This window comes from Gobius niger, assembly GCF_951799975.1.
Source record: "Gobius niger genome assembly, chromosome: 14".
Taxonomy (NCBI): Eukaryota; Metazoa; Chordata; class Actinopteri; order Gobiiformes; family Gobiidae; genus Gobius; species Gobius niger.
The window spans coordinates 24533769-24559554 of NC_136865.1; the positions used below are offsets into that span (position 1 = coordinate 24533769).

A 25786-nucleotide genomic window follows, 5' to 3' on the forward strand; every position below is an offset into this window, starting at 1 on the left:
TGCCTTTATGAAATGTGTGGTATAGATATGCCTAGCCTTGCCCTATGAGTGACACATGACTTCCAAGTGTGACCTCCGGAGGTCGCGGTCCTTCCTCTCTCACTATTTTCCCAATAAGGATTAGTGATGCTTTGCACAAATCAAGAAATAGTTCAAGAAAACATCTCGGACAGCGAGACACTGGCTACTGGGGCTGAGACAAAATATCAGATCGGATTTGGATCACGAATTGTTGCTTTTGTGTTTATGCACTTTCAATCTTAACACTTCAATAACTGTCAAATGTCATTGAGTTTATACACTTTAGACACATGACTGATTTCTTTTTACAAATTTTAAGGTAAACATTACAAATCATTATTACTTACCGTATTGAAATACATATCGGATCGGCCCCTGAGTTAGGGCTGGGCGATATGGACTAAAAGTCATATCCCAATATATTTTGGTTGAATATTGATATACGATATATATCCCGATATCAAACTATTAAAGTGAGAGCCGTGAAATGAAATGTTAAGTCAAAGATAAAAACACATTTTAATTGTTGTATTGAAAACTAACTTTAAAATGTAAACAAAGTATGTATAACAAAGCTCCGTATGGGGCACATTTAAATAAAAAGAAATCTTCAAATAAATAAGCCTATAAAATAAAACAGGTCAATCATTTTCTGAGGGCAGCATTTATATATAAAGAGATAGCAAAATAAAGTGCTCAGTTTAAGACAAACATTTTTTAAAAATCAGCTTGAGATTACCTGTTTTTGTTAACTTAATAGCTTATCTGATTTTTTTTCTGAATTCCATATCTTCTTTTAAAATATATCGATATATCTTAAATATCGCTAAATCGCCCAGCCCTATCCTCAGTATCATGATTTGTATCGAGATCATCCCAGCACTACTGGCTATGTTTCAAAAACATTACAGTAGAGTTAAATACTTGACTGCAGGAAAGCATTTACATTGAGGTCTGATTTTTTTTTCCTATGGTATCTATCTCTCAGCTAATTCATGTTTTTGGACAAGACACTGCTACTAACTCATAGGGAAATAATTGAACAGGGAAAGCAGTGCCTCCACTCAGAGTCACATGACGCTCACATGTAGCCCATTGATTTGTGTTAATGGATAAGAAAATTGCTTCACTAAACTTACTCCACGAGAGTAAGGAAAAAAACTGTACTCTCTTACTACTTTGCAATTTCTTGATATAACTTGTCAAACTATAAAATTGTCCTTTATAAATATTTGTGTACATCATTTACTTGTTGAGGAAAAGGCATGTTTGGACTGCATGTACTATGAGATTAAGTTCAGTTGCATCATGTTGTCTAAGGAAAACATCAGGGAATATTAGTTGGGAAAACACATATTTGTGGAACACTGCAGCCCATTATACGACGCGTGTGCGACCGCTGCGTCCCGTGAATGAATCTGTACAGAAAGTAACCGTCATAACTGTCAGAGTCTATCCCAAAAGAAACTCCGCTTAACAGAGTGTGGCTTTTTTGGATCATTTCGAACTCTGTACTCATCTGTGTTCCTGTTTGTTTACCCCTCCCAGGTGTGGCCCCTGCAGTCGGCACCATGAGGCAGCAGCAGGACGAGCGCTGCCCCGAAAACGCCCAGAGATCTCCTCTCAGTGTCGCCCTCCAAGACGCGGGACAGGCGGAGAGATGTCCTACGGAGCAGGAAAAGGCAGCGAGAATCTTTTGAAAGCGGGGAGCCCATGGAGAAGAGTTTGGGGAGAGTGACTTTTAGGAGCTCGGATTCTGCAAAGGGGGCTGTCCTTTCTTGAGATATTCTTTTTCAATCAGCGAGACATGCAAGCAAGAAAGCTCCAGAGCAAACTCGTGGGTCAATCTGAAGCAAAGAGTCAAGCCAGAAGCCAGGAGGAGATTTAGATTTGGAAACATATTATATTTTAATTTATTGGACTATCCTGCTTTTCATTATTTATTTATTTGCTTGCGTTGTGGGACAGGCAAAAAGATGTGCTCCGAAGCACCGATTAAAAGCCTTTAGGAGCGTTTGAAAGAGGTGAGTCCATACAGAAGACAGAAAGGAGATTTCGAATTTGGACTCTTGGCTTTTTGGACTGTGAACACGCTGAAGCAGTGATGTCCTTGCCGACATATCGCGCCCACATTGGAAGCTCCCATCCCCAGCCCGAGTGAGGCCTATCGGCGTTACCGGGACAGGCCCATAAATGCAGGCGCGTAAGAAGTATGTCCTACTGGGCTTGTGCGCGTGCTGCTGGGTGCTCCTCTTTTACTGGGGCGGAGGGGTCCAGCTGAGGGTGCTGAGGCTCCTGACGCGGCACAGGGCGGAGGTGGTGCGCCCGTGGCCCAACTGGACGGACCGCGCCTTCCTGCCGAGGTATGCCCACCTGGAAGAGCTGCAGACCAATCCCGGGACGGCGGAGTCTCCGAGGCAACGGCGGCAAGCGTGGTCGGCGATCTACAAGGACAGCCGCTGCCGCATGGAGACCTGCTTCGACTTCACGCGGTGCCGGCGGCGAGGGCGCGAGGGGTTCCGCGTGTACATCTACCCCTCCGAGAAGAACGAGCGCGTTTCGGAGAGCTACAGGAAGATCTTGGCGTCGATAGCGGAGTCCAGGTACTACACGACGGATCCGCGGGAGGCTTGTCTGTTCGTGCTCGGGATAGACACGCTGGACAGGGACCAGCTCTCGGGGCAGTTCGTGGCAAACATGGACGACCGTATCCGCGGTTACCCGTTATGGAACGACGGGCGCAATCATTTGATATTTAACTTATACTCCGGGACGTGGCCCAACTACACAGAAGACCTCGGGTTCAATATCGGACAAGCCATGTTAGCCAAAGCAAGCCTCAACACGGAACACTTTAGGCCCGGGTTTGACATTTCCATCCCGCTGTTCTCCAAGGATCACCCCCAGAAAGGCGGGGAGAGGGGCTGGCTGGTGCGAAACACCGTCCCGCCGAGGAGAAAATACCTGTTGATGTTCAAAGGGAAAAGATACTTGACCGGGATCGGGTCGGACACGAGAAACGCGCTGCATCACATCCACAACGGGAAGGACATTGTGTCGCTGACCACCTGCCGGCACGGGAAAGACTGGGAGAAGCACAAAGACGCTCGCTGTGACCACGACAATCTGGAGTACGAGAGGTAAGACGCGTGATGTGCTTTTTCTGGCAAAGTGGATTGGAAGCATGTGAAATGTGAGCTGCTTTTGCCGTTGGCACAAACTGAAGTGAATTGCCTTCAGTAAGTTGAGCTGGAAGACATTCTGGATGTAGACTGTCTATTATGAGAGCTGTGTTTCATTTTGTTAAGTGTTGATTCCGTTAATTGCCTTCATGAGTAGAAAATGAAGCTTTCTCTGCAGATAATGATTTTCAGGGTTTGAAATGAGCTTTGACAATTAACAGGGACTTTCTAATCAAAAAATGATATATCGCACCCAACTTATCTAAAGTTCTCTCATCATTGTTTTATTACAATATATTACATAATGATTTGTTTTTGCTGAAACTCCATATCTGATAGTAAAACGATTTGGCTTTATATTAGCCCATTTGGAAAGCATTTATTTAGCTTTCTCCTTCAAGTTCCCTTAAAGCAGAACTAAGTAACTTTTGCCCCTATAAGCGCCACTGCAGGTGTCGTAGCATGTTGCATTTTTTAACTCATTAATTGTCCGTGACAGTAAATACTGCGCTGACAGAAAAGACAAAGGGAGAGAGGGATGTTGTACATTATGCCACAACCCAATTACACCATGGAAATCATTTTTGTCACTCAAACTTGCTGTAAATACTGCTTAAGTGACGCTAGCCCGCAGTTAGCTTTGCCCTTTAGCCTGGTAGCTTCTTCTTCCTGATTCCATTAGTGTGTATTGGGTCTCCGGGTCGGAGCAGGGAAAGTGTGGTTTTCTGGCCAGAGGCATCAGGGGGAGATGAAAGACCCCCAATCATCCCATCAACACAATCTATTACCCCCAGAGGGACTACGGAAAGGATTTAGTAAGGTAAACAAGTTACCTAGTACTGCTTTAAAGGCAACATAATGTTCCCTTGTCTAAAACACCATAGATTTGTTAGCAATTTGTGCCTTGTTTATTGTTTTGAGATGCTAACATGCAACATAGCCCCTGGATGATAAAGTCTCCTTTTCATGCACATTATTTCACGTTTTGATACGTACAAAACCAATGTTGAAGCACTGTATAATCCACAATTAGTCAGTTGTAGATCATCATTTGCTCACACTTTTAAACTTGGCTTGGCAATCTAAATCCTTTGTGCTGTTTTTTTTTTAAGTTGCATCGTGTTGCTTTGCTGCCTCGGTGTTTCAATATTTTGTTCAGCAGCACCTTCACAATGTGACTTTAACACATTTGCTGTGGCGGGCTTTCCTCTTTGTCCAAAGCGCTGTTGTTTTATTGACCAATTTGCTGTGGTCTTGTCATTTTGCGCCTGTTTGAACTTTACGTGCCGCTTTATTGCCCTGTTTTTGGATGTCACACACTTTTGTACGAGCGTTTTCAGCGGCGCTCTCTCCCCGTGGTTATTTCTGTCTCCCTTTTATGAGCTCACGATTTCTACTGTTTGGCTTTATGAAGTCTGGCAGCCGCTGATGACATGAAAAACAAAGACACACTCCAGTCTCTGGAAATGTAGATGTAGGTCAACTTTAGAGGATGATCATTTGTAGTTTTAATGTGGAAAAATGCAGTTAAATTGCGCCACTCAACCTGAATTAATGGGCCTTGATCTTTTTAAATGACAAACTGAATGAGTGCTGTTTAGAAGAGTGAAGGTAATATAGTTGATAGACAAATAGTAGAATGACTGGACTGTGTAAACCTGGAGGAAATCAACACTAATTTAGACTTAAACAAAAGGTATAAACCAGAATCCACCCTCCTCATGCGATTATCAGGACTACCTCAGGCTAAAACATCACCAAATTGTGCTTAAAAGCGAAAAAGACACTTGTCTATACAACCTACATCCCAGCGATTGTACCCATACCCCCACCATTTCAGAAGCAATGACTTAGAGACACAAAGTCATGGATAATTAATTTAAATAGGCCGTAGAGATTATGCTGTACGGCGCTTAATAAGCCATGAAAAGGTCATTACTATGAATGGCTTAGTCTTGTTAGCCGCTGTAGAGTGTAAACATGGCATAATACTGTTGCTTTACAAGGGTTACATTAGTGCTATTTCCAAAAGACTTTTCTTCTTCCATGAAAAATATCTCTCATGCAAAAAAAAGTGAATTCATGTTTAGACTTCACGAAGTTTTGCTGAAGTAGACAATAGATTGAAGGAATAGGCCACTGTTTTTCCTTACTGAGATACTGTGTGTTCTTACCTGAGCTTAGACGAGTTGATACGTACCTGTCTGGTCTTTGTGCGTTCCCATGGAAGAGCTTGGTCGCTTCTAACTTCACCCCCGTTTGGAGCTATAGGAACATACTGGGAGAGGCCAAATGGTGACAACATTTTTGGTCTTTTTGCGTGACAGAGGGCACACAGTTCTTCCATGCTGTGATATGTTCTTACCTGAGCTTAGACGAGTTGATACATACCTGTCTGGTCTTTGTGCGTGCCCATGGAAGAGCGTGGTAGCTTCCAACTTCACCCCCATTTGGAGCTATAGGAATATGTTGGGAGAGGCCAAATGCTAACAACATCTTTGGTCGTTTTGCGTGACTGAGGGCACGCGTGAAGACAGGTACACATCAACTCGTCTAAGCTCAGGTAAGAACACACAGTATCTCAGTAAGGAAAAACAGTGGCCTATTCCTTTAATCTCAGTATGAAATAACTCCTTTAAGTTACTGTTCACTTCTCACTTCCATCAGTTTGCACATAATAATAATAATAATAATCCTTTAGTTTATTAACAGAGTGGTCCTGTTTTTGATACATGTGTGTCAATTTAAAATAGTTTTAATTGTTAATTGTTTATTTCCTTACTAACTTGTCTAATGCATTTCTAACATCCCAGTTCTTCACAAGGATGAGCTTAGGATGAGTTGCACTTTTCACAACTTTCAGGTAATGCTGTAGCTGCCCCTTCTAGCTACAAGTTCGCAATTGTTAAATTACTCTGGCGCTTCCTGGATGTATCTAACTGTTCTGATCTGGGCTTTGCTGCAGTTGGTCTGGTCTAGGTTCAGCAACACTATGTGCCCAAAGAATGAGATCAGCTGGACGACCAGGTTATTCCGTCAGTGGATTTCTTCCCTGGTGGCACGGGCCTATTCCAAGATAACAACGCCAGGATTCATCGGGCTCACATTGGGAAAGAGTGGTTCAGGGAGCATGAGACATCGTTTTCACATAAGGATTGGCCACAACGGAGTCCAGATCTCTCCATCATCAATACAAGACCTTGGTGAAAAATTAAAGAGACGCTGGATCTTCTGTCATTGCAGAAGCTCATTGAAGCCACAGCCCACAGAGAATGCGTGCTGTAAATCAAAGCTAAAGCCGGTCCAACAGAATATTAGAGCGTGTGGCCTTTTTTTGTGGTGACTCTTTGGGGGGGTTTGTTGTCCAGATTTCATTTCTTTACTACAACAAAGAAGAAGAAAAAAATTGAGCCTTTAAGACGTGACTTGACCTAGATATAGTCCAATTTAGTGATACATTACCCATTCTATTGTCTCTTGGTCTTTATGTCTTATATTTATACTTTTAGCCGATATAGTTCAATGGTTTAAAGGCCAGATATTTTCAAAGGCGACACTAGGTGCAGAAACTACTTGAGGTAATGTTTTACAGACAAATGTCACTTCTGAGAATAGCTTAGTCCTTTCATGTAAGTGTAAACATTGCGTTACATTGTCCATTTTAATCGGATTTCCGCGGCTGTTATGGATGAACTCCATATTAAACCCGATGCGTTTGCTGCTGTGACCTTTGAATAGATTGAAAACCCGGCAGACACAATAAGGATCATGCATCATTCAGTCGTCAGCTCCGCCAGACTGCTCCTCTCATCAAAGCAAGTCTCATTGTGGAGTTATAATAGAAAGCTTTGGAGAACACGCCCTTCATTCTGCCTGGTACATGTTGCTGCAGACTCTCAGTGAGCACCTTTTGCTGAAGCTCACTCAGCGCTGCTAAAGCAGACTCGCATGTGCAGACTGTATGTTTAGGGCTAATCTGGGTGTCTTTGAACTGAACAAAAAAGATGTACGGTACCTATTTTTAGGAGAGATTGTGAATGGGGGGATTTTGAAGTTTAAGATACAAAGTGGCAGAGCGGTTTGCGATGATGCCGATCTTAGGGAGCAAGTCGCGGGTTTGACTCTTGCGTCACTGTCATTGTTTAAAGCATGCATTTGTCCGGTGAAAGGATAATCCTAAATGCCCCTGCAGAATTTCAAAGTAAAAGATGCAACTTTGTGGTCTTCGAGTACTTTGTGACTAAATAACACTTTGTCCAGGGTCCACCCCAATGGCCGCCGGTTGCACGGGTGGGTGTGGCTGCGACCGAACTACGTGCCCTGTGAGGGCCGGGTTTACAGTGAAGATCCCACTCTTATGCCCTGTTTAGGAACATGCGCCGTCACAGCAGGGTAGGAGGAGTCTGTAAATCCGCCATGATTTTCCCCTTGAATGTATTTATTAAGGTAAACGTGGAGTGAAGAGACGGAGTCTATTAATATTATGTCTATGGTCGACCCACTTAAGACCCATAGTTGCAGGCACAACCCATGACCCATGAACTGCCCGGTGAAAAATTTGGAAAGACCTTTTTTAATGTATGGGTTTTACTTTTATCTCAAGACTATTAACATACCTGATTCTCACTGAAGACATTCATTTATGATAGGGCTGAAACGACTAATCGATTAATCGACGACTAATCAATTATTGAAATAGTCGACAACTATTTTAGTAATCGATTAATCATTTTCTGGTTCACACAGACTTAAATGGAGCAAAAATGACCCAAAAAAATGTAGCATTTTTGATGAAAACCTACTTTGATTTTATATTTAGGGTCTATAGTGTTTTGTACATTGTAAATTTCATTAATAGAGCCTTCAAAAAACATTTCCCTTTAGTTTACTCCATCAACACATCCTCAAACAGCGCCACTTAAGCTATAATGTGATAAAAAAATTTGAAAAAATAAAATTTTCCTACACCATTCACAGCCAAGCGATTAATCGATTAATCGTAAAAATAATCAATAGATTAATCGATTACAAAATAATCGTTAATTGCAGCCCTAATTTATGAACACATATGGAATAAGGTTTTAAACCAAAAAATGAAAGAAAAAAAGATCTCCTATTGGATAATTATAACATGATCAGCAACATCATGTCCTTAAAGGAATAGGCCACCGTTTTTATATACTAAGATATGTTCTTACCTCACTTTAGTCGAGTTAATATATCCCCGTCTGGTCTTTGTCCGTGCGCTCTGTCACGCAAACGGAGCACATACGCAGCCTCTCCCACATGTCACATAGCTCCAAAAAAGCTCACGATAGAAGCTACCAAGCTCTTCCACGTGTTCCCTATTTAAATAAAGTTACGTGAAGTGTTTTCATGCAAAGTATATTTACACAGAAATGTAGCATGTCGATTTTATAAGCAGATAAAAAGGGGTACTATATTGTGAGGCGTAATGATACGAGGAGTAAAACGTCCGCGCAGTAACTCCTAAAGGTTATTGACGGAAGTGAGCGGGGGCAGTCTTTAGGAGTTACTACGCGGACGCTGTGCTCCTCGTATCATTACGCCTCACAATATAGTCCCCCTTTTTATTTGCTTATAAAATCGACATGTTACATTTCTGTGTAAATATACTTCGCATGAAAACACTTCACGTAACTTTATTTAAATAGGGAACACGTGGAAGAGCTTGGTAGCTTCTATCGTGAGCTTTTTTGGAGCTATATGACATGTGGGAGAGGCTGCGTATGTGCTCCGTTTGCCTGGCAGAGCGCACGGACAAAGACCAGACGGGGATATATTAACACGTCTAAAGTGAGGTAAGAACATATCTTAGTATGTAAAAACGGTGGCCTATTCCTTTAAAGAATGTGGTCTGCTGATTACCTGAATAAACTGAATGATTGAATTAACATTATTGTTCCCTGATTGGACGAGCATATTCTAAGATGACAGTGCCATATTTACTCGGGTTCATACTGTACATCACATCTCTGAGCTGATTTGGAAGTGAAAGAACGTTTGTACATCACAGTCGACTTATGCTTTTTTAAAACCAAGTATCTAAGGTTCACATGAGAGCACAGTCTGTGGATGGACTCTATGTTTATCATCCATTAAAAGTTTCACATAAGACTTATTTTCAACGCAAAGCCACAGCAGGTCAGACTATCATAATAGGTCTGTGATGTGATCAGGCACCGATCTGCAACTCAGGAGATGTTTACCAAGTTCCACGTTGAATGCGCATAATGACAAACAACTTTTGCCTTGTTGACACATATTTGAACCATGACCACAGTTATGCAACCTCTTATTCAACGGCTTTATTTTCCAATAGCCCTTTATCACGACTGACAGTTGCATTATTTCCTTTCGCCGGATTTGAGCCAATCAGACGTCTTGTGGCCGGGTCATGTGATGTTTTGGCGCTTGTCAATTTGTTTTTTTGGCATCAGAATGAGCCTTTTGTTGGACAACATAATGCATTTGAAGCAAGGATGATTAATGCTGAGCACGATTGCAGACAAAGAAATGGGCGACTATTCCCATAAGCCTCACTTTACTATTACCAGAACTGCTATGGAAAGTAAGCTTGCCTTTAAATCAATAGAGAACTTTTTCATTATTTTATCATTTTGAAGAAAAACTTGAAGTTTGATATATTTAGGCAGGAAAATATTGTGATAAATGTGATAATGCAGGATCACGTGATGCCACTGAAATCAACTTTAAAAATATGGAAATATTAGTAATACCTTGTTCTAAAAGTACGTATTGACATATCCTTTATAACATGAGTTGCAATTAACAAGAATGAAACTCTAACTGAAACTCTAACTAAATAATAGATCTACTGGCAATAATTACTGAGCCTAAAAATATATTATTTTTCTGCAATTTATTACTACACGTCAATTTTCTAATTATCGTTATAGGCCTAGTTATGGATTTGAAAAAATTAGAACAGTATAAAATGTTTAGTTAAAGCAGTATTAAGTAACTTGTTTACCTTAATAAATCCTTTTCATAGTCCCTCTGGGGGTAATACAAGTTTTAATGGGATGGTAGTACAGTGGTTAGCGCTCATGCTTCACAGCTAGAAGGTCCGGGCTCATTTCCCTCCAGGGATGGTCCTTTCTGTGTGGAGGTTGCATGTTCTCTCTCTGCATAGGTTCCCTCCGGGTACTCCGGTTTCCCCATCACAAAAAACATGTTCAATGTTTTTTGGCCAGGATGAATGAGAGTGTGTTTGAGAGTGTGCATGGGGACTAAGGATGGAAATTAGCCCAAGGCTACAATCCGGTGTGGTGTTCATCAACATGCACTGCCCGACCAAATAAACCAAAACAAACCAATGATTGGGGGGTCTTACATCTTACATTTCCCCCTGGTGTCTCTGGCCAGAAAACCACAATTACAACTTTCCTGCCTCGGCGTCGGAGCCACCAATACACACTAGTAGAATCACGAATAAGAAGCTAACAGGCTAATGGGCAAAGCTAATACTAATAATAATAATAATAATAATAATGCATTGGTTTTATATAGCGCTTTTCTGGACACTCAAAGACGCTTTACATTGCATTATTCATTCACTCCATACTCGGTGGTGGTAAGCTACTATTGTAGCCACAGCTGCCCCGGGGCAGACTGACGGAAGCGAGGCAATCTGTCTGCGCCATCAGCCCCTCCGACCACCACCACACACTCACTCACGCATTCCATTGCTAGGCTTCCTGGTGTTCCCAAACGGTCTCCCATCCAAGTACTGACCAGGCCCTTCCCTGCTTAGCTTCCAAGGTCTGACAGGATTGGGCAGAGCAAAGGCGGTATGGCCACTAACTGTGGGCTAGCGCCACTTTGCAGTATTTACAGCCAAATTGGAGTATAACATCTCCATTGTCTCCCTTTGTCTTTTCTGTCAGTAGTATTTACTCTCACGAACACTTGATGAGTAATAAAACTCAGCATGCTACGACACCTGCAGTGGCACTTATGGCCTCAAGGGGCATGAGTTACTTGGCACTCCTTTAACAGTAGATACTTTACACTTTAGGAATAGGAAAAGGACAGAGAAAAGCTATAGAGTTGTGAGTAAAAAAGCTATGCAGCTATGGCTACAGGAAGCTTACTGAGTTCAGGGGATTTTGAATGGAAAAGCAAGTCCCGGATTTGAATCAAGTCAGGGACTCGTTTGTTTTTCCACTAATTTTCCTTTTAGCTATGCCTGATTTTACCTGATTACTCTGTAACTCTGTAGAAGTGTCAATGAAAGCTTAAAAGCACAAATCCAAATATCCATGAATTATCCGCTGACTCCATTCATTTCCACCTTTAATACCGTTAGCCGTTACAAGGATCAGGAGCCGTGTCCTTGGAGGTGCTGGCGGTTCTGACTCACCTTGTTTGTTTTGGGACGGGGCTGCAAACGGACCAAACCGCTCCGCACCGAAATGAATGAGGGCATTTATTCCACACAGCGGCACCTGGGTGGGCACGCGGAGCAGGGGCGAGGTGCGTAACAGGGGGGCGGGGGTATGGGACAGGACGGGGGGGGAGAGTTAGAGGGAAGGGAAAGAGGAGGGAGCACACAAGACATGGGGAATAGAAAGGTTTGGATTAGAGAGGAGAGTTGAAGGGTAAAAGATTTGAGAACAAGACCTATTTTGTTTAAGGGTTTGTCAAATTTGTGCTGGAGAATTAATCATCTTTTGTTGATGTTCGGGGGTTTGTAAATTGTCCAGTAAGACATGCTGTAGAAGCGAAGGCATTTTAATCTAATCAGTGCCTCAGGGTTTTCTTGTATTTTTCATTTTTTATCTTTTGTTGCATTTTAAAAAGTCAAATGCCTAAAATGCCTTTCAGTGTGTAGGTAGACAATTTGCAGACGGCGAGAAAAAGAATTGTTGAAATGCTTTGAAATATTTCCCTTTCTAGTTTGACCTGTTTTTTGTGACTTTTGAGGTGCCCCTTTTTCTTGTCCTGTGCCGAAACCTTGAAATTCTGTTTTAGTCTTTCTTCTTTTCTCAAGAGCCTAATACGCTTGTTCCCACCCGCTGATGTCATAATGTGGTGCGTCTTTGTGTTTAAGTCCACACAGCTTCAGTAAGGCCATAGTGATAATTGCAGCGCTCAAATTGCCTCATTCTCATTCATGAATCTTTTCTATCTGATAGCCGGCAGTGCCATAAGCAGGAAGATGTTTATAAACTGTTTCAGCCCCTTTCACCTATTTCCCTCATTATTTTAATATGAAACGTGACAAAAACTTGACAGAAAAAGCAATAAAAAGTCACAAAAATGCAATAAAAAAAATGACAGAGCCGCACCTCCGTAGCAGCCAATCATCGCTCTCGGTCCCGCTTTTAAGCCCCAGCAATCATGGTTTCTTCGCTTCCCAGCTGCACTGCGACCCGCCTCCACCCCCTCTTCCATCCACGGCTTCTCCCTGCTGCATCTTCACGGGTCTCCTATACCACCACCAGTGTCCAGGCTCCGGGGGAAGACATCCCTAACTCTAAGCTGTTCATCCATACTGACTTTCATACATACATCGATGTTACCGCCGGGGTCTGATCGCCAAAACTAATATACATGTCAATAACTCTTCCTAATCGCTGCTTTTGTCTGTTTGAATCCAGGTTGAAAAGGTGTCGACAACACAAGGAAAAATCTTAGATCAGTTTTGAAGGTAGCTTTCAAAGGTAGCTTTCAAATGAGGCGTTATTCTGGCCTATATAGGCTGGAAAGTCTCCGGTCGAGAAGCTTTTAGATTTGGGTAAAGCTGAACTGGAGAAAATGCCAGTGGGGGTTAAGAGGTTTTAAAGGAAATAGATGCAAGTTGGTCATTTTTATACTCACTACTGACACCTCAGGTCTTAACTGCAGGTTCTATATTAAGCTCGTGCATGACGGCACCTGGGCACATTCTACACATTAGAACATGGCTGGAACATGTAGGGTGAGGAAAATACTTCGTTTTCACATTTTTAAACTCTGTATAGTCCCTTTAAAAGTCATTAAATTAATTGTGCCAAAATTAAGGCCTTAAATGTCATTAAAAAGCGTGAAATAGGATTCAATTATGGTCTTTTCGCCGTTTTTGCAGATGTTAAGAAATGAAATATTCTGATATTTTTGGCATGAGAATAATAATATTTGGAATTTGAAAATGGCATTAAAAAGCATTAAAATATTAAACTTGCTTCTGCCTGTATAAACCCTGCTCTAAGTACAATCCGAAACTTGCACATTTGTTTATATTTCCCTGTGTTTCTTTGGTGAGTACTACAACTCTACAACTACAACTCTCCTTGTAACTTGAAACTCCTTGTAATCATTATCTCCGGATCTGCCTCTCTGTCTTTACCCCCCGGCCTGAGAGGCTGTGAGGTTGCGGGCGGGGCAGCTCGCTCTTTAAAAGGTGTCTCCGGGTTAATGAGCGCGTGCATCTGTCCCAAGTGAGATTAGCCCCAAAGCACCCGGGCAGGACTGCTGTACCACGGGACACGGCGAGGGAACGAGGCGCGTGGGGGGGGAGGGGGGGTTCAGCGCGAGGATCAATAAGCAATCATGCCATCGTTTAACCAGGCAGAGCGATTGAGAACACAACTTAGTCTGTGGAGAAATAAAATATTAAGTGGCGAGAGCAGAGGACAATGGGAATTACAGCGGGGTCATTCGGCGCAGATTGGTTCAGTCCTGTATCGATCAGACTCTGCTAAGCTGCTTTATGAGGCTGCCATAATATTTCCCCACTTGTTAGTGGAATTGATTCGGACATAGATTGCTTCACACTTTGCTCTATCGGAATCTGGCAGCTGGACTTCACATTAATCGCTGCCAAAGTATTAACTTTCCAAAAGTGCACGTGATCAAGTTGTCGAATCAGATTAGCCTGATATTGTTTTGAATAGTGTGGAGAGTAAAGTGCTCATATTTACTCTTATTGCTGAAAAATATTCATGCTCTCTTTATTATAGATGATTATAGATCACATCTTATAATGTTTGCTTTTGATTAATATAGAAAAAATAAGTGAAAAAATACAGTGTTATATTATCTTAAAGGGGCTAGATGCAAGTTGGCCATTTATACTCACTACTGCCACCTCAGGTCTTAAGTGTATCTGCAGCTTCTATATAAAGCTTTTTGAGTGACAGTGCTGGATTTTAGAGGCAGTTGTGGTGAACAGGTCTGGGCTCATTCTACACATTAGGACATGGCTGGAACATGTAGGGGAGGAAAAAAAAAAATCACATTTTCATCACTTTTTTCTCACCTTTTTGTCACTTTTCTGATGCTTTTTTGTTGCTTATTTGTTGCCCTCCTGTAGCGCCTTTGTTGTATTTTCATCACACATTTTTGTCACGTTTTCATCACTCTCTTGTTCCTTCTTTGTCACTTTTTTGTTGCTTTTTCATCCTTGTTTTTGTCATTTTACAACACACAACTTATAATTATTGCTTTTGATTAATATAGAAAAATTAAGTGAAAAGCTTCTAGCTTAAAGGGGCTAGATGCAATTTGGCCATTTTATGCTCACTACTGCCACCTCAGGTCTTGTGCGTAACTGCAGCTTCTATATTAAGCTCGTGCATGACGGCAATTCGGACCCGAAGTAATAACTTTTTGCGTGACAGTGCAGGATTTTAGAGGCAGTCATAAATACATAATAAACTCTGTATAGTTACATGAACCGAGCATATTTTCTCCAGTTTGGCATGACCCAAATCTAAAAACAAAAACGTTCTGGAAAAGCAACAATGACACAATATAAAAGCAACAAAAACACACGAATAAAGGGTGATGAAAAAGTGATGAAAAAGCGCAACAAAGTAACAAAAAAGGAATGAAAAGAGCAACTTACTACAACCTTTATTTTTTGGATTATTTTTTGGTAAATAAGTCTGGGCTCATTCTACATATTATTAACATTGCTGGAACATGTAGGAGGAGGAACATGCATCATTTTAACATTTTTAAACTCTGTATAGTCCCGTTAAGTAGTTGTAAGCTTCATATTTAGGTACAGCCGAACTGAAGAAAATGTGCTCGGTAAAGGCGGGGGTTAAGAGGTTAAATTTAGATCGCTTTGTCACTAGAAGAAAAATGTCTGTCTTGAACAAACAACATAAGTACAGAAATAAACATTCAATACCTTTTTTTTTTGGAGAGACCACACATCCAGTATATTATATTTTAACATTTTAGCAGCAGGTTTTGCTACTTTTGTTTTGCTTTCTTATCATTGGGGACATGTTGAATATTGTAAATGTAATCTTTTAAACAACATTATTTTGTAGACGATACATTGCCCACCTCTTGTATTGAACAGATAGAGTTTAGCTGCAAGTATCAGTACCTCCTACCCTTATGTATTTATTTATTTTAGACAGGTGGTTATTATGCCCCTCCTGTCACCATCTACCACAGTAACACTGGAGATGGGGAATGGCCTTGCACAAGGACACAGCACTCTCAGGCATGGGTCAAATGCTGAAGTACACTATTCCTGCTCATATTACACACAGTGAATACATTTGGTTGTTGGTTTATTCAAAATAAAGTGGAGTGCCCTACAAAGAGCGAAGGAGGAGACTTCCACTGCAGGTACAAAAACAGAGCTGAGGGTGACAGTGAGAGACAGATCCAGGCGATGGGGGGGACACTTAAAGAGCAGGAGAAGCCCGCGCTGCAGCCTAACGACCTACTTTCACTCACTTGAGAGAAAAGGGGGGGAGAGAGGGAGCCGCGCTTTGTACGGTGCATGTAAATGAGCCGGGGTGTTAAAAACAACGGGGCAGAATGACGGACGGGACGTTTGGGGCGCACAAAAGCTAAGCCACGAGTTCTCAGGTCCGAGCGGGGACAGCCCAGATCCAGTTTTGTCCTGTGTGTGTGTGTGTGGTGAGGCTTTGGAGACAATGAGGAGCGGAGTGAGGGGGGGTGTGCACTGCAAAAGTAAATATGCACACGAGTTAAAACTAGGGCTGCACAGCTAATCACAACTGAATCAAAAGTGCAGTTGTAGAGGTTGCAATTAGGAAATAGCAAAGACTGCAATTATTTAGCTTGGAGAATGTCCTTCGGGAGCTGCACAACAGCCTCTCTAAGGATTTATTTAGTGTCAAACCTGCTTGCCCTGTATTTTACACCTCTTGTATTAAACTCTAAACCCCCGCCTTAACCAAGTGCATTTTCTCCAGTTTAGCTTTACCCAAATCTAAAAGTTTACAGGTCAGGGTAAAACTCTGATAACTCAGTGTTGGGGACAATACCTTGAAGTTGTATTTAGTTCCTAAATACTGAATGCTTGCCTTAAAATGTATTCTGTAACATGTTCCGTTACTTTGTCTAATCAGAGTACTGTATTCTGAATACTTTGAATACTTTTAGAATACTTTCATTCTATACTGATTGTCCTTATATTTATCTATAAATATGGCGTATAATTACAAAAATGAAGACTACGATTGTTGGAAGACCTGTTATAAACTCACTTACCAATAATTTGAAATTCTGTGGCATAAAGTGTTGGAAATCAACAGGTCAACATTCAAGTTCTTTCTTAATAATATTGTGTAATATGGAGCTAAAATGTAATGATTGATACTGATGTTTTCCCTTGATATTTGGAACTAACTATCTAACTTTACCAGAATACAGTTACTCAAAATGACTATTCTGAATACATATTATATATATATTTATTTAGTTACATCCCCCAACACTGGTAAATCTTCATTTGAAAGGTAGGACCTACATAACTAACTAAACAGATCTTTTTCCTCACGTTGTTGCCACATTGTACTTTTTTTTTCAATTTTCATTTCTTTTCATTGTGTTTTGTCGCTTTTTTGTCACATTTTCAGCACTTTTTTCTCACCTTTTTGTCACTTTTTTGTTGCTTATTTGTTGCCCTTTTTTAGCATTTTTGTCACATTTTCATAACACATTTTCGTCACTTTTTAATCACTTTTTCGTCGCTCTTTTGTCACTATTTTGTGGCTTTTTTCTTGCATTTTCAATCATTTTTTGTCACTTTTTTGTCGCTTTTTCATCTATTTTTCTCACTTTTTTTCAAACTGGAAAAACGTGATCCGTTCAGGTAGGAGTTAAGAGATGAACAGCTCATATTTCTATCATTTTGAGAAAGGTTAATGCTCTTGAACCTACACGTGCACTGAACTGAATCACTATGATAAAATATTAATTGAAAATCTAATAGCAAAATTTGCCATTTCCCCCACCTAAATCATGCAGCCCTTTTAAAAACTTTCGAACTATCTTTATAATAGAGGTTTTTGCGGGGTTGTCATTTTAATCTTGCTGCAAAAAGCCTGACAATATTAGTCTATCCAGTCCAATAAAGCCTAAAACCCCGAGCACTACGATTACACTATTGGCTGATAACTTGTTATGATGTTGTCCATGTAGATTTCCCTCTTTATTTTGCAGTGAATTGCCAAACACTGCACCTTCCTGTTTGTCTTAAAAGGTTGCTGAGGGTCCGGTCATTATTCACAGCCTCCTCTGAACAGCTCAAGGTTGTGAAAGAGAGAGTGAGCACCAGTCGGACTCGGAAACGCGGCAACACTACGGCATGGGCACGGCATACTAATGGAAAAAAAGTGCCAAGGAGAGTTAGCGGTATATTGGCCACCCCTGAAAGCTGCGGAAACACACTCATGCATATGCAATACAGCAGGTTATAGGCAGGCGAAGGGGGACATTATAGGACTTTACTGCACTTAAAGGGACGGTTTCGTTTTCTGTACAAGCAGGCTTTCATTAGCGCGGAGCTGGTTGTGGGGAAACTAATGCGAAATGAATGAACTTGAAGGGACAGTTAACGACCTCTGTGGGGTCACATGTTGCCGGGCACATTTAGTCCCCAGTCTGTCCGAATTGGCGAGAAACTTGTCACTGGTAGGACCCTTGAATCTAAATCTGATCTTCGACACAGTATGGGGCAGACCTGCTTTAGAAATTGAACACACAACTTTCTTGTTGATACCAGAGCCTTTTAATTACATGTTTAGGCAGCAGCTGCAGTTGCATTCCATTAAATTACAGGCTGATTATGACCATGTTTGTTATACAGATGGCAATGAGTCACACCAGGGGGCGAGGAAGGCAGATTTGGATCATTAGTTTTGCACACTTATATTGGCCAATATTTGGGGATTTTACCATATCTGCTAAATAGCACCGATAATAGCCGATATCTCCGGGACGAAAACGATAAAGACTTCCCGTTTTTTTGCATTGGAAAGAGTGAAATCAGGGTTTTTAAAACAAGTCCACCCAGAGAAACATCATGATGAAAACTGGTTAGCTTCAAATTTGTTAAAGGGACTGTACGGAGTTTAAAAATGTTAAAATTATGTATTTTCCTCCCCCTACATGTTCCAACCATGTCCTAATGTGTAGAATGACCAGACCTGTTCACCACAACTGCCTCTACAATCCTACACTGTCTGTCCCTCAAAAAGTTGTTACTTCGGGTCTGAAGTGCCGTCATGCACGAGCTTAATATAGAAGGTGCAGTTACACATATGACCTGAGGTGGCAGTAGTGAGTATAAAATGGCTAACTTGCATGTAGCCCCTTTAAACACAAGTTTCACCAACGAGACCTCAGTCAATATGGACATACTGTTTGTCATTTTCAAGCACAGAAACGGGAGAATTCAATCGCTGTTTTAGTTTTAACCTCTGCAATTGTATTTTTGATCACAGCGCAAAATGCCACGACTAGCAACTGTATGCTAGTGCTAACGACAGCTAATCAAAGCTGGGACAGAAACTATGAATGAATCACCTAAAGGAATAAAATAAAACTGCGGGAGTGGCCAAGTATTTATGTTTTTACAGGATGATAGACCAGACGTTTGGTGAAATCGTCCAAAAATATCACTTAAAAACCCATATTGGTCGACCTATTCACTTAATAGACGTTTTCTGAATTATCTTGTAGCATGCAGCTAACGTTAGCATTATTGTCTGCATTCTCCATTATCTATGTATTCATGGGCTGTTGAACCACTCCTCTCTATGTCTCTGTATCTTTATTTGGTATAGAAAATACATCCATAATTCAGCATTTGTTAAAGGAACAGGCCACCTTTTTTCCATACTGAGATATATTCTTACCTGAGTTTAGACGAGTTGATACGTACCTGTCTGGTCTTTGTGTGTGCCCGTGGAAGAGCATGGTCGCTTCCAACTTCACCCCCGTTTGGAGCTATAGGAATATGCTGGGAGAGAACATCTGGTCGTTTTGCGTGACTGAGGGCACACACAAACACCAGACAGGTACGCATCAACTCGTCTAAGCTCGGGTAAGAACATATCTCAGTATGTAAAACCGGTGGCCTGTTCCTTTAAAGGGGGCTGGAGCAATCGGTGAAAGAGGCTCACAACTTTTTTTCTCCCACGTACCCCTTGAGGCATTAATTAATTCTCTGAGTTCCCCCCTAATTCGAGGATCGTGCCAAACCTTTCACAAACTGAGCAAATAAACATAGATTATTCAGTATTTAGGGGAGTGTTATGTTAAAAATATAGCTAAAATACTCTCAAAGTCAAACCTTTTACTGAAAAACCTCATTCAAACTAACTTGAAAGTAATATTGAAATTCCACTTTTTTTCTCTCTCTCTAGTCTCTAAGTACTCCCGGCTAAATGCTCAAGTACCGGCACGGATCCCCGTACCCCTGGTTGGGAAACACTGCCCTAAAATGCCGTCTGTTTTCTGTTGTGCTTTGCTTTTGCTTATCCTTCAGTGACCTTCACAGTGTAGGGACCTTCCTCCTAATCTGAGACAGGATGTTTCCCCAGAGACGGGCGGAACCATCTTGGGAAATTATTCTATTAATGTTTCAAAATCAAGAGTCACTGGTCACATTTTAACAGGTCCAGGAGCAATAATGTGAGAGAAGACTGTAATATGAACTGCAGGAACAGGAATAACAGCAGATCAAATGTAATGTCAATATATAAGTCACTAAATTATCATTCATCCTTTCCCATGGTTTTGAACATTGGCCTAATCCTTTTTGCCACACAACTTTCAAACACTACCGGCCTGTTTTAAGAAAAAAGGGCGCATGAATGTGCCCAGTGTCCCTGCGCCCGTAATCATAATGCGAATATGTGTAAATCTGGCAAACCAAATGAGAAACTCGGTGGTGGGAGGCAATTGTGGTCATGAAATTGTAGCTCTGAAGACGGCAGTGAGTGTGTCTCGGTTTGAAAACTTGGATGTGACTTGAAAGCATGTGATTTGCTGGCTCCTGCTGGTGTTTTCTCAGCCATCGCTCCTCTCTGTGGTGTTGAGAAGCTAGTCACATATTTGGAAACGCGCGTTGCAATCAGAAAGCTAACGATTCATTGGGATCTTTCATTTGCCCCGACTTTTGTTGCAGTCTCGATTTAAAGCAAACTCCAAAACGGTTGCCTGCGTCGAAATAAGTGATGAATTTCAGGCAGTGTAGCACGATATATTGCAAAATTACTGTATTTTTATGTCATTATGAAGTGCCGAAATCCATAAAAAGGATTTCAGAACATTTTCACAAGGCTCAGAGGAATGAATGCTGTGGTCTGTCCGCCCTTTATAAACTCAGGCCAACAGACTCCCATCAAAACAAGTGCGTCGGCCAAAGAAATCACCTCTATCACCGGGAGAGAAGACACTGAACATTCTTTGTCTGAAATCCAAGGCTGCCTCCCTATTTCTGCAATCTGCATATTTACAGAACAGACGTGGGTTCTTCTTTTAAGGCTCATATAGCGGCGGCACAACCCTAAGGTGCAATCCACGAAATATCCAGTCTTCATTGGGCGTTATTAATTATTTGTAAGTCCAGCTAATCCTGTCGTTTGTATGACTCTAGCAGGGTTTTTTTTCCCCAACCTTTGTCACTAACGTTAATCCTCATGTTAAAATGTGCATGGCACGCCACCTTAACCTACCCACAGGCCCCTGGGCTAACCATGAAATATAGGCCCCCCTAACCCTTCTCTTCATCGCCATCCACTACAACAACTAATACGAACAAAACACCTGATAACGTGAACTTTCTCTGCAGCGGGACTGGCTGTAAATTGTCATAGTCTATTATATGGCTGTGTGGTTGGTCAACTGATGCCACAATGATATGATAAATAAAAAATAAACAAAAAATTTTTTTTATAAGGCTACAGTTTTGATGGGCCATTTGACATTAGGTCGGCCTTCTAGACTGGGGTTGGTAAACATGCTCTGCAAATGTAAAGTGATTAACAGAAATATCAACAAATTGGATTTTGTTGTTGTTAATTATTTAATTCTGATAGGCCCTTGACTACTGTAGGCCCCTGGGCTCCAGCCCAGGCAAGCCCAGTGGTTAAGGTGGCCCTGATGGCAATCACTATTGTAGTATCTAAACCAGGGGTCTCCAAGTAAATTACCCTGGGGACCAAAATATATCGGGATTGTATTTCCGGGTTCTATACTATTGCGGACACTTTCTTTGGTGGCTGCAGACTGACCATTTATCACGTGGCTATAATGTGTTGTTTATATCCTGATCTCTAATTATGTCAGTGCCCTCATAATTAGAGATCATGATGGACACACAGCACATGTGAGCAGCACCACACTGCTGGACACTGCTTTAATTTAAGCTGCCTCCTAGTGGCTAGAGTGGGCACTCTGGTTAGTTCTTTAAAAATACATAACTCCGCACAGGAATAGGCTAGAAACGTTTTGACATACTCAGGAATTTGTGCTCTACAAGTCGCCTGTTGGAGACCCCTGGTCTAAACAGTGGCAAGTTACCATGTTACTACTTCCAAATGATATATATATTTATTCAAACTAAAATAAGAAGTGAAACATTAGTTAGAGATCTACTTAAAGCTTTATGGTGCACTCTTTAGGTTTTAAACATGATCAGATCTTATATTCAGTTGTTAATCTGTTGCAATTTTGAGGGGCTTATTGTCCTTAGTTCGATCCGGCTCCTGTCCCTCGTCACCCTCTCACTTCCTGAATGCTGCTGCTATTTAAGTTTCAGTGGGGCTGGCGCTTGCATTTTTCAAAATACGGTTATAATTTATGTGTCTGCATGGTCTGAGTGCGTTCGCCGTGAAGAAAGCTTGTTATTTACAGGTCAAACAGGCTTCAGTGACACGAGGACAAGGGGCAATCCAGGACTCATCCGGCAAAACATCTAGTAACAAATGTTAGTGATGCTGGAAATAAAGTACGAACACAGTATTATACTCTTTCATTCCCAACAGAAGTAGCCGGACAAGCAGCTTCAGTTCACAAACAAAATGCACAACATGCACCGCGCCCAGACACCATACCTTCAAGGGATTGGAAGTTAATCCTTGTTTTTGTAAAAGCTGCAGAGTTAGACATGACACAGGAAATTTAACGGTCACAGACGCAATGTCATCCATTCGGTCACACAGACGGACTGTACTGAGAGGTCTGTTTGTGCTGCTGTTGTAGCGTGAACATGACAGTGAAGGGAATGTGTTCCAAGTCAGTGGAAAGTTGCCAAAACAACAGCTTTCAGAATAATTTCCTTTCAAACTACGGAAGTTTAGAGAGAAAAAAATCGTCATTATCAAAGTTATAAATAATCTACTGCAGTTGATGCCATAAAGTCTTCTTAAAACCAAGCCATTTTAATGATGAGAGCATGTAATTTCTATTGCATTTTATGTACAGTCACAAATATGTGTCCTTTTCCGACTCTATGACTGCACTGCTGTAAGTTTTCCTCCTCTTGAGCCCTCAGTATCTACACTGTCTACAGCTGACTGCCGCTGACTGCAGCTCCTCAGTCTGGCTCTGGCTCTGAGTGGATGAATAATGTATTAAAGTGCTGCTTCGTGGAGAAGGCCAACTTCTTGACAGCCAGCTGTGTCTGTGCTGTTACACATTGTCCTCAGTCTATTGTACTGGCCCCATGCACATGAATGCACAAATACATGCTCACAAACAGGGCCCGCTTTTGTCTCTTTAATATATGCATTCCTGTCTCCCATCATGCACTCTCTGATGGGTACAGGGATCATGCAGACGAGTGTCTACTCGTCAAGTAAGATGTTTACAGGAAATGTCTTTATTGGGACTTAGTGGAACAAGTCCAAGTATAGTTCATTTAAGATAAACTCTAAAGATCTCCAAGAAAAACCATGTGTGTACCGGGTCAAAACCAGGACCAGACCAAAACCAGGCAAGACTGGTCAGCCCAGAGTAAAGAAAATCAATATCACTTTATTTTACACTACCTTGATACATTGTACCTAACTAAATTTAGTACAATGTAATCTGCTCTGTAACAATCTGTAATAACTTGTACCTACTGTATGTAGTACGTACACAATGGAATAACTTGTATTAGTACTTTGTAAGGACACAAGACCCTTGGGTTTGGGCTTAAGGTTAGGGTTAGGGTTAGAATTATGTCTTATTACATTGTGTACCTACAAACTACAAATACATATTATTCCATTGTGTATCTAACCCATAGGTACAACATATTACAAAGCTCATTACATTGTACTAAATTTAGTGTAGGGTAGTGTAAAATAAAGTGTTACCAGAAAATCAAATCTTTTGAGTGACTATTATTCCCATACCATTACAAGACCCACTTACCACAGTTTGAGAACCTCTGGTGAAAACAGATGCTGTAAGTGCACGGCCTTCTGGTTTAATAACGAACAGATTGAACGACCCAATGAGCCTCTAATGAGATAATGATATAAAACAATGTCATGAACACTGCTCACTGATGGACCACAGACTCCTTTATCCCTGTGGGATTAAACAGCGTGTGGTTAACCGGTCAGATGTAAAAAGAGGAAAAAAAAACTTTAATTAACGATACACCAAACTCAATTAATGAGAGCTAATTACATGTGTCAGTGACGGCAGGAGCAGAGAGAGATGTTCACATGTAGCAGCAACATGCCTGAGCAGCGAAAGAATATGGAAAAAAGGCACATGCATTAAATAATACTGTATGAAAAGGCAGAAATACATAAGCAAGACTTACAGGCACTAATATGATCATTAATTCCTTTTGGATTCAGGCCACAGTGTCCAATTAGAATATTTCACACACAACATTATTGGATATTTATGTCCTGGAATTAGCTATTGCCAATTATAAAAAAAACATTCAAACTATGATTCCGAGTCTCTTGTTTCTATCTCTTCATTCTCACATGAAAGCTGTTCAGTGGCTCCACGCCCTGTCTTTGGTGTATGGATATTGGAGGAGGAACAACAGCGGCGTCTTGATGCATGAGACATGTTTGATCAATGAACGGTTCAATAAGCTCTCAATGCGCTGGGACTGCGGCTGTCAATCACAGTCAGCACCACTTCTGAGATAGATAGATAGGTAGATAGGTAGATAGGTAGATAGATAGATAGATACTACTTCTACTGATATTACATAATGAACACCAGTCTGCTCCGATGTTTCTGACTTTCCATTGCTTCCCTATAAGCACCTCGTCATTTTCTAATTTTGGAACTATACAGCACGCTACATTCCTCCCATCTCCATAAACCCATGAGTTGTCATCATATTGTGTTAGCTAACTCGCCGCAGCTGCTCCGAAGGGCTTCACCTTCCTCGTGTAATATCCTCTGTCTGGTGGCTGACCCCTCTGCGCTTACTGCTAACAGACCCGCATGGCAGCCTGCTCCTTTTAAAATAACTACGTGTGTCGCTCCGCCGGTCGAGGAAGGTCAAAAACAGTAGTAGCGGTCTGAAAAAAATCCTCCGCAGACAAAACCCCCATCTATTTCAAAGGGATTGCGGGGTGTCTTTAATCCAGGTAGACTGTGGGTAAGTGGGGGCAGCCTGCCGAAGAGTGGGCTCTGTATTTCACTGATAATGAGGACGACTTTGGAGCAGAGTTATGACTGAATTTATGGGGCAATTTAAGTGGTTTTAGACTTACTTTTTCCCCACACAAGGGAAGTACAGAGTGAGACTTATCAAAGCGTAGCGGATTTGGACACTATCAGCGGTTGTTCTGAGCCGTTAGTGAGAGCTGGTTGGACTCGGGGAAACGCAGATACAAAGGAGTTGAAGCTGGAGCTGATTCTGAAATTAGTTTGATGCAAGAAAATATAGGGCTGCGAAAACATAAGGAAACATGGAGATATTCAATGATCAAGACTGTGATATTTTACTGAAGCTTTACATGTAAACAACAAACTTAAGCAATTTCTTTGTCAGGACAACAACAAAAGTGAAAGAAGAAATCAGGACTAAAACTGAATCTTTAAAGTACATATTACAGCACATAAATGAAGAACGTTTGTTAAAGGAGCAGGCCACCATTTTTACATACTGAGATATGTTCTTACCTGAGCTTAGACAAGTTGATACTTACCTTTCTGGTCTGTGTGTGCCGTGGAAGAGCTTGGTAGCTTCCAACTTCACCCCCGTTCGGAGCCATAGGATTACAATGGGAGAGGCCAAATGCTAACAACATCTTTTGTCGTTTTGCGTGATATAGCTCATCATTTCTCCAGGTAAAATGAAG

General features: G+C 41.3%; 1 protein-coding gene across 1 annotated transcript in view; it reads left to right on the forward strand.

Annotated features, from left to right (window-relative positions):
- The first annotated feature begins 2002 nt into the window (after positions 1–2002).
- Positions 2003–25786, forward strand: part of ext1c (exostoses (multiple) 1c) — a 147976-nt gene continuing 124192 nt past the window's right edge. The window contains exon 1 of the mRNA XM_079570925.1: positions 2003–3161. Coding sequence (XP_079427051.1) covers positions 2215–3161 — 947 coding nt within the window. The 5' untranslated portion in view covers positions 2003–2214. The remainder of the gene's footprint in view (positions 3162–25786) is intronic.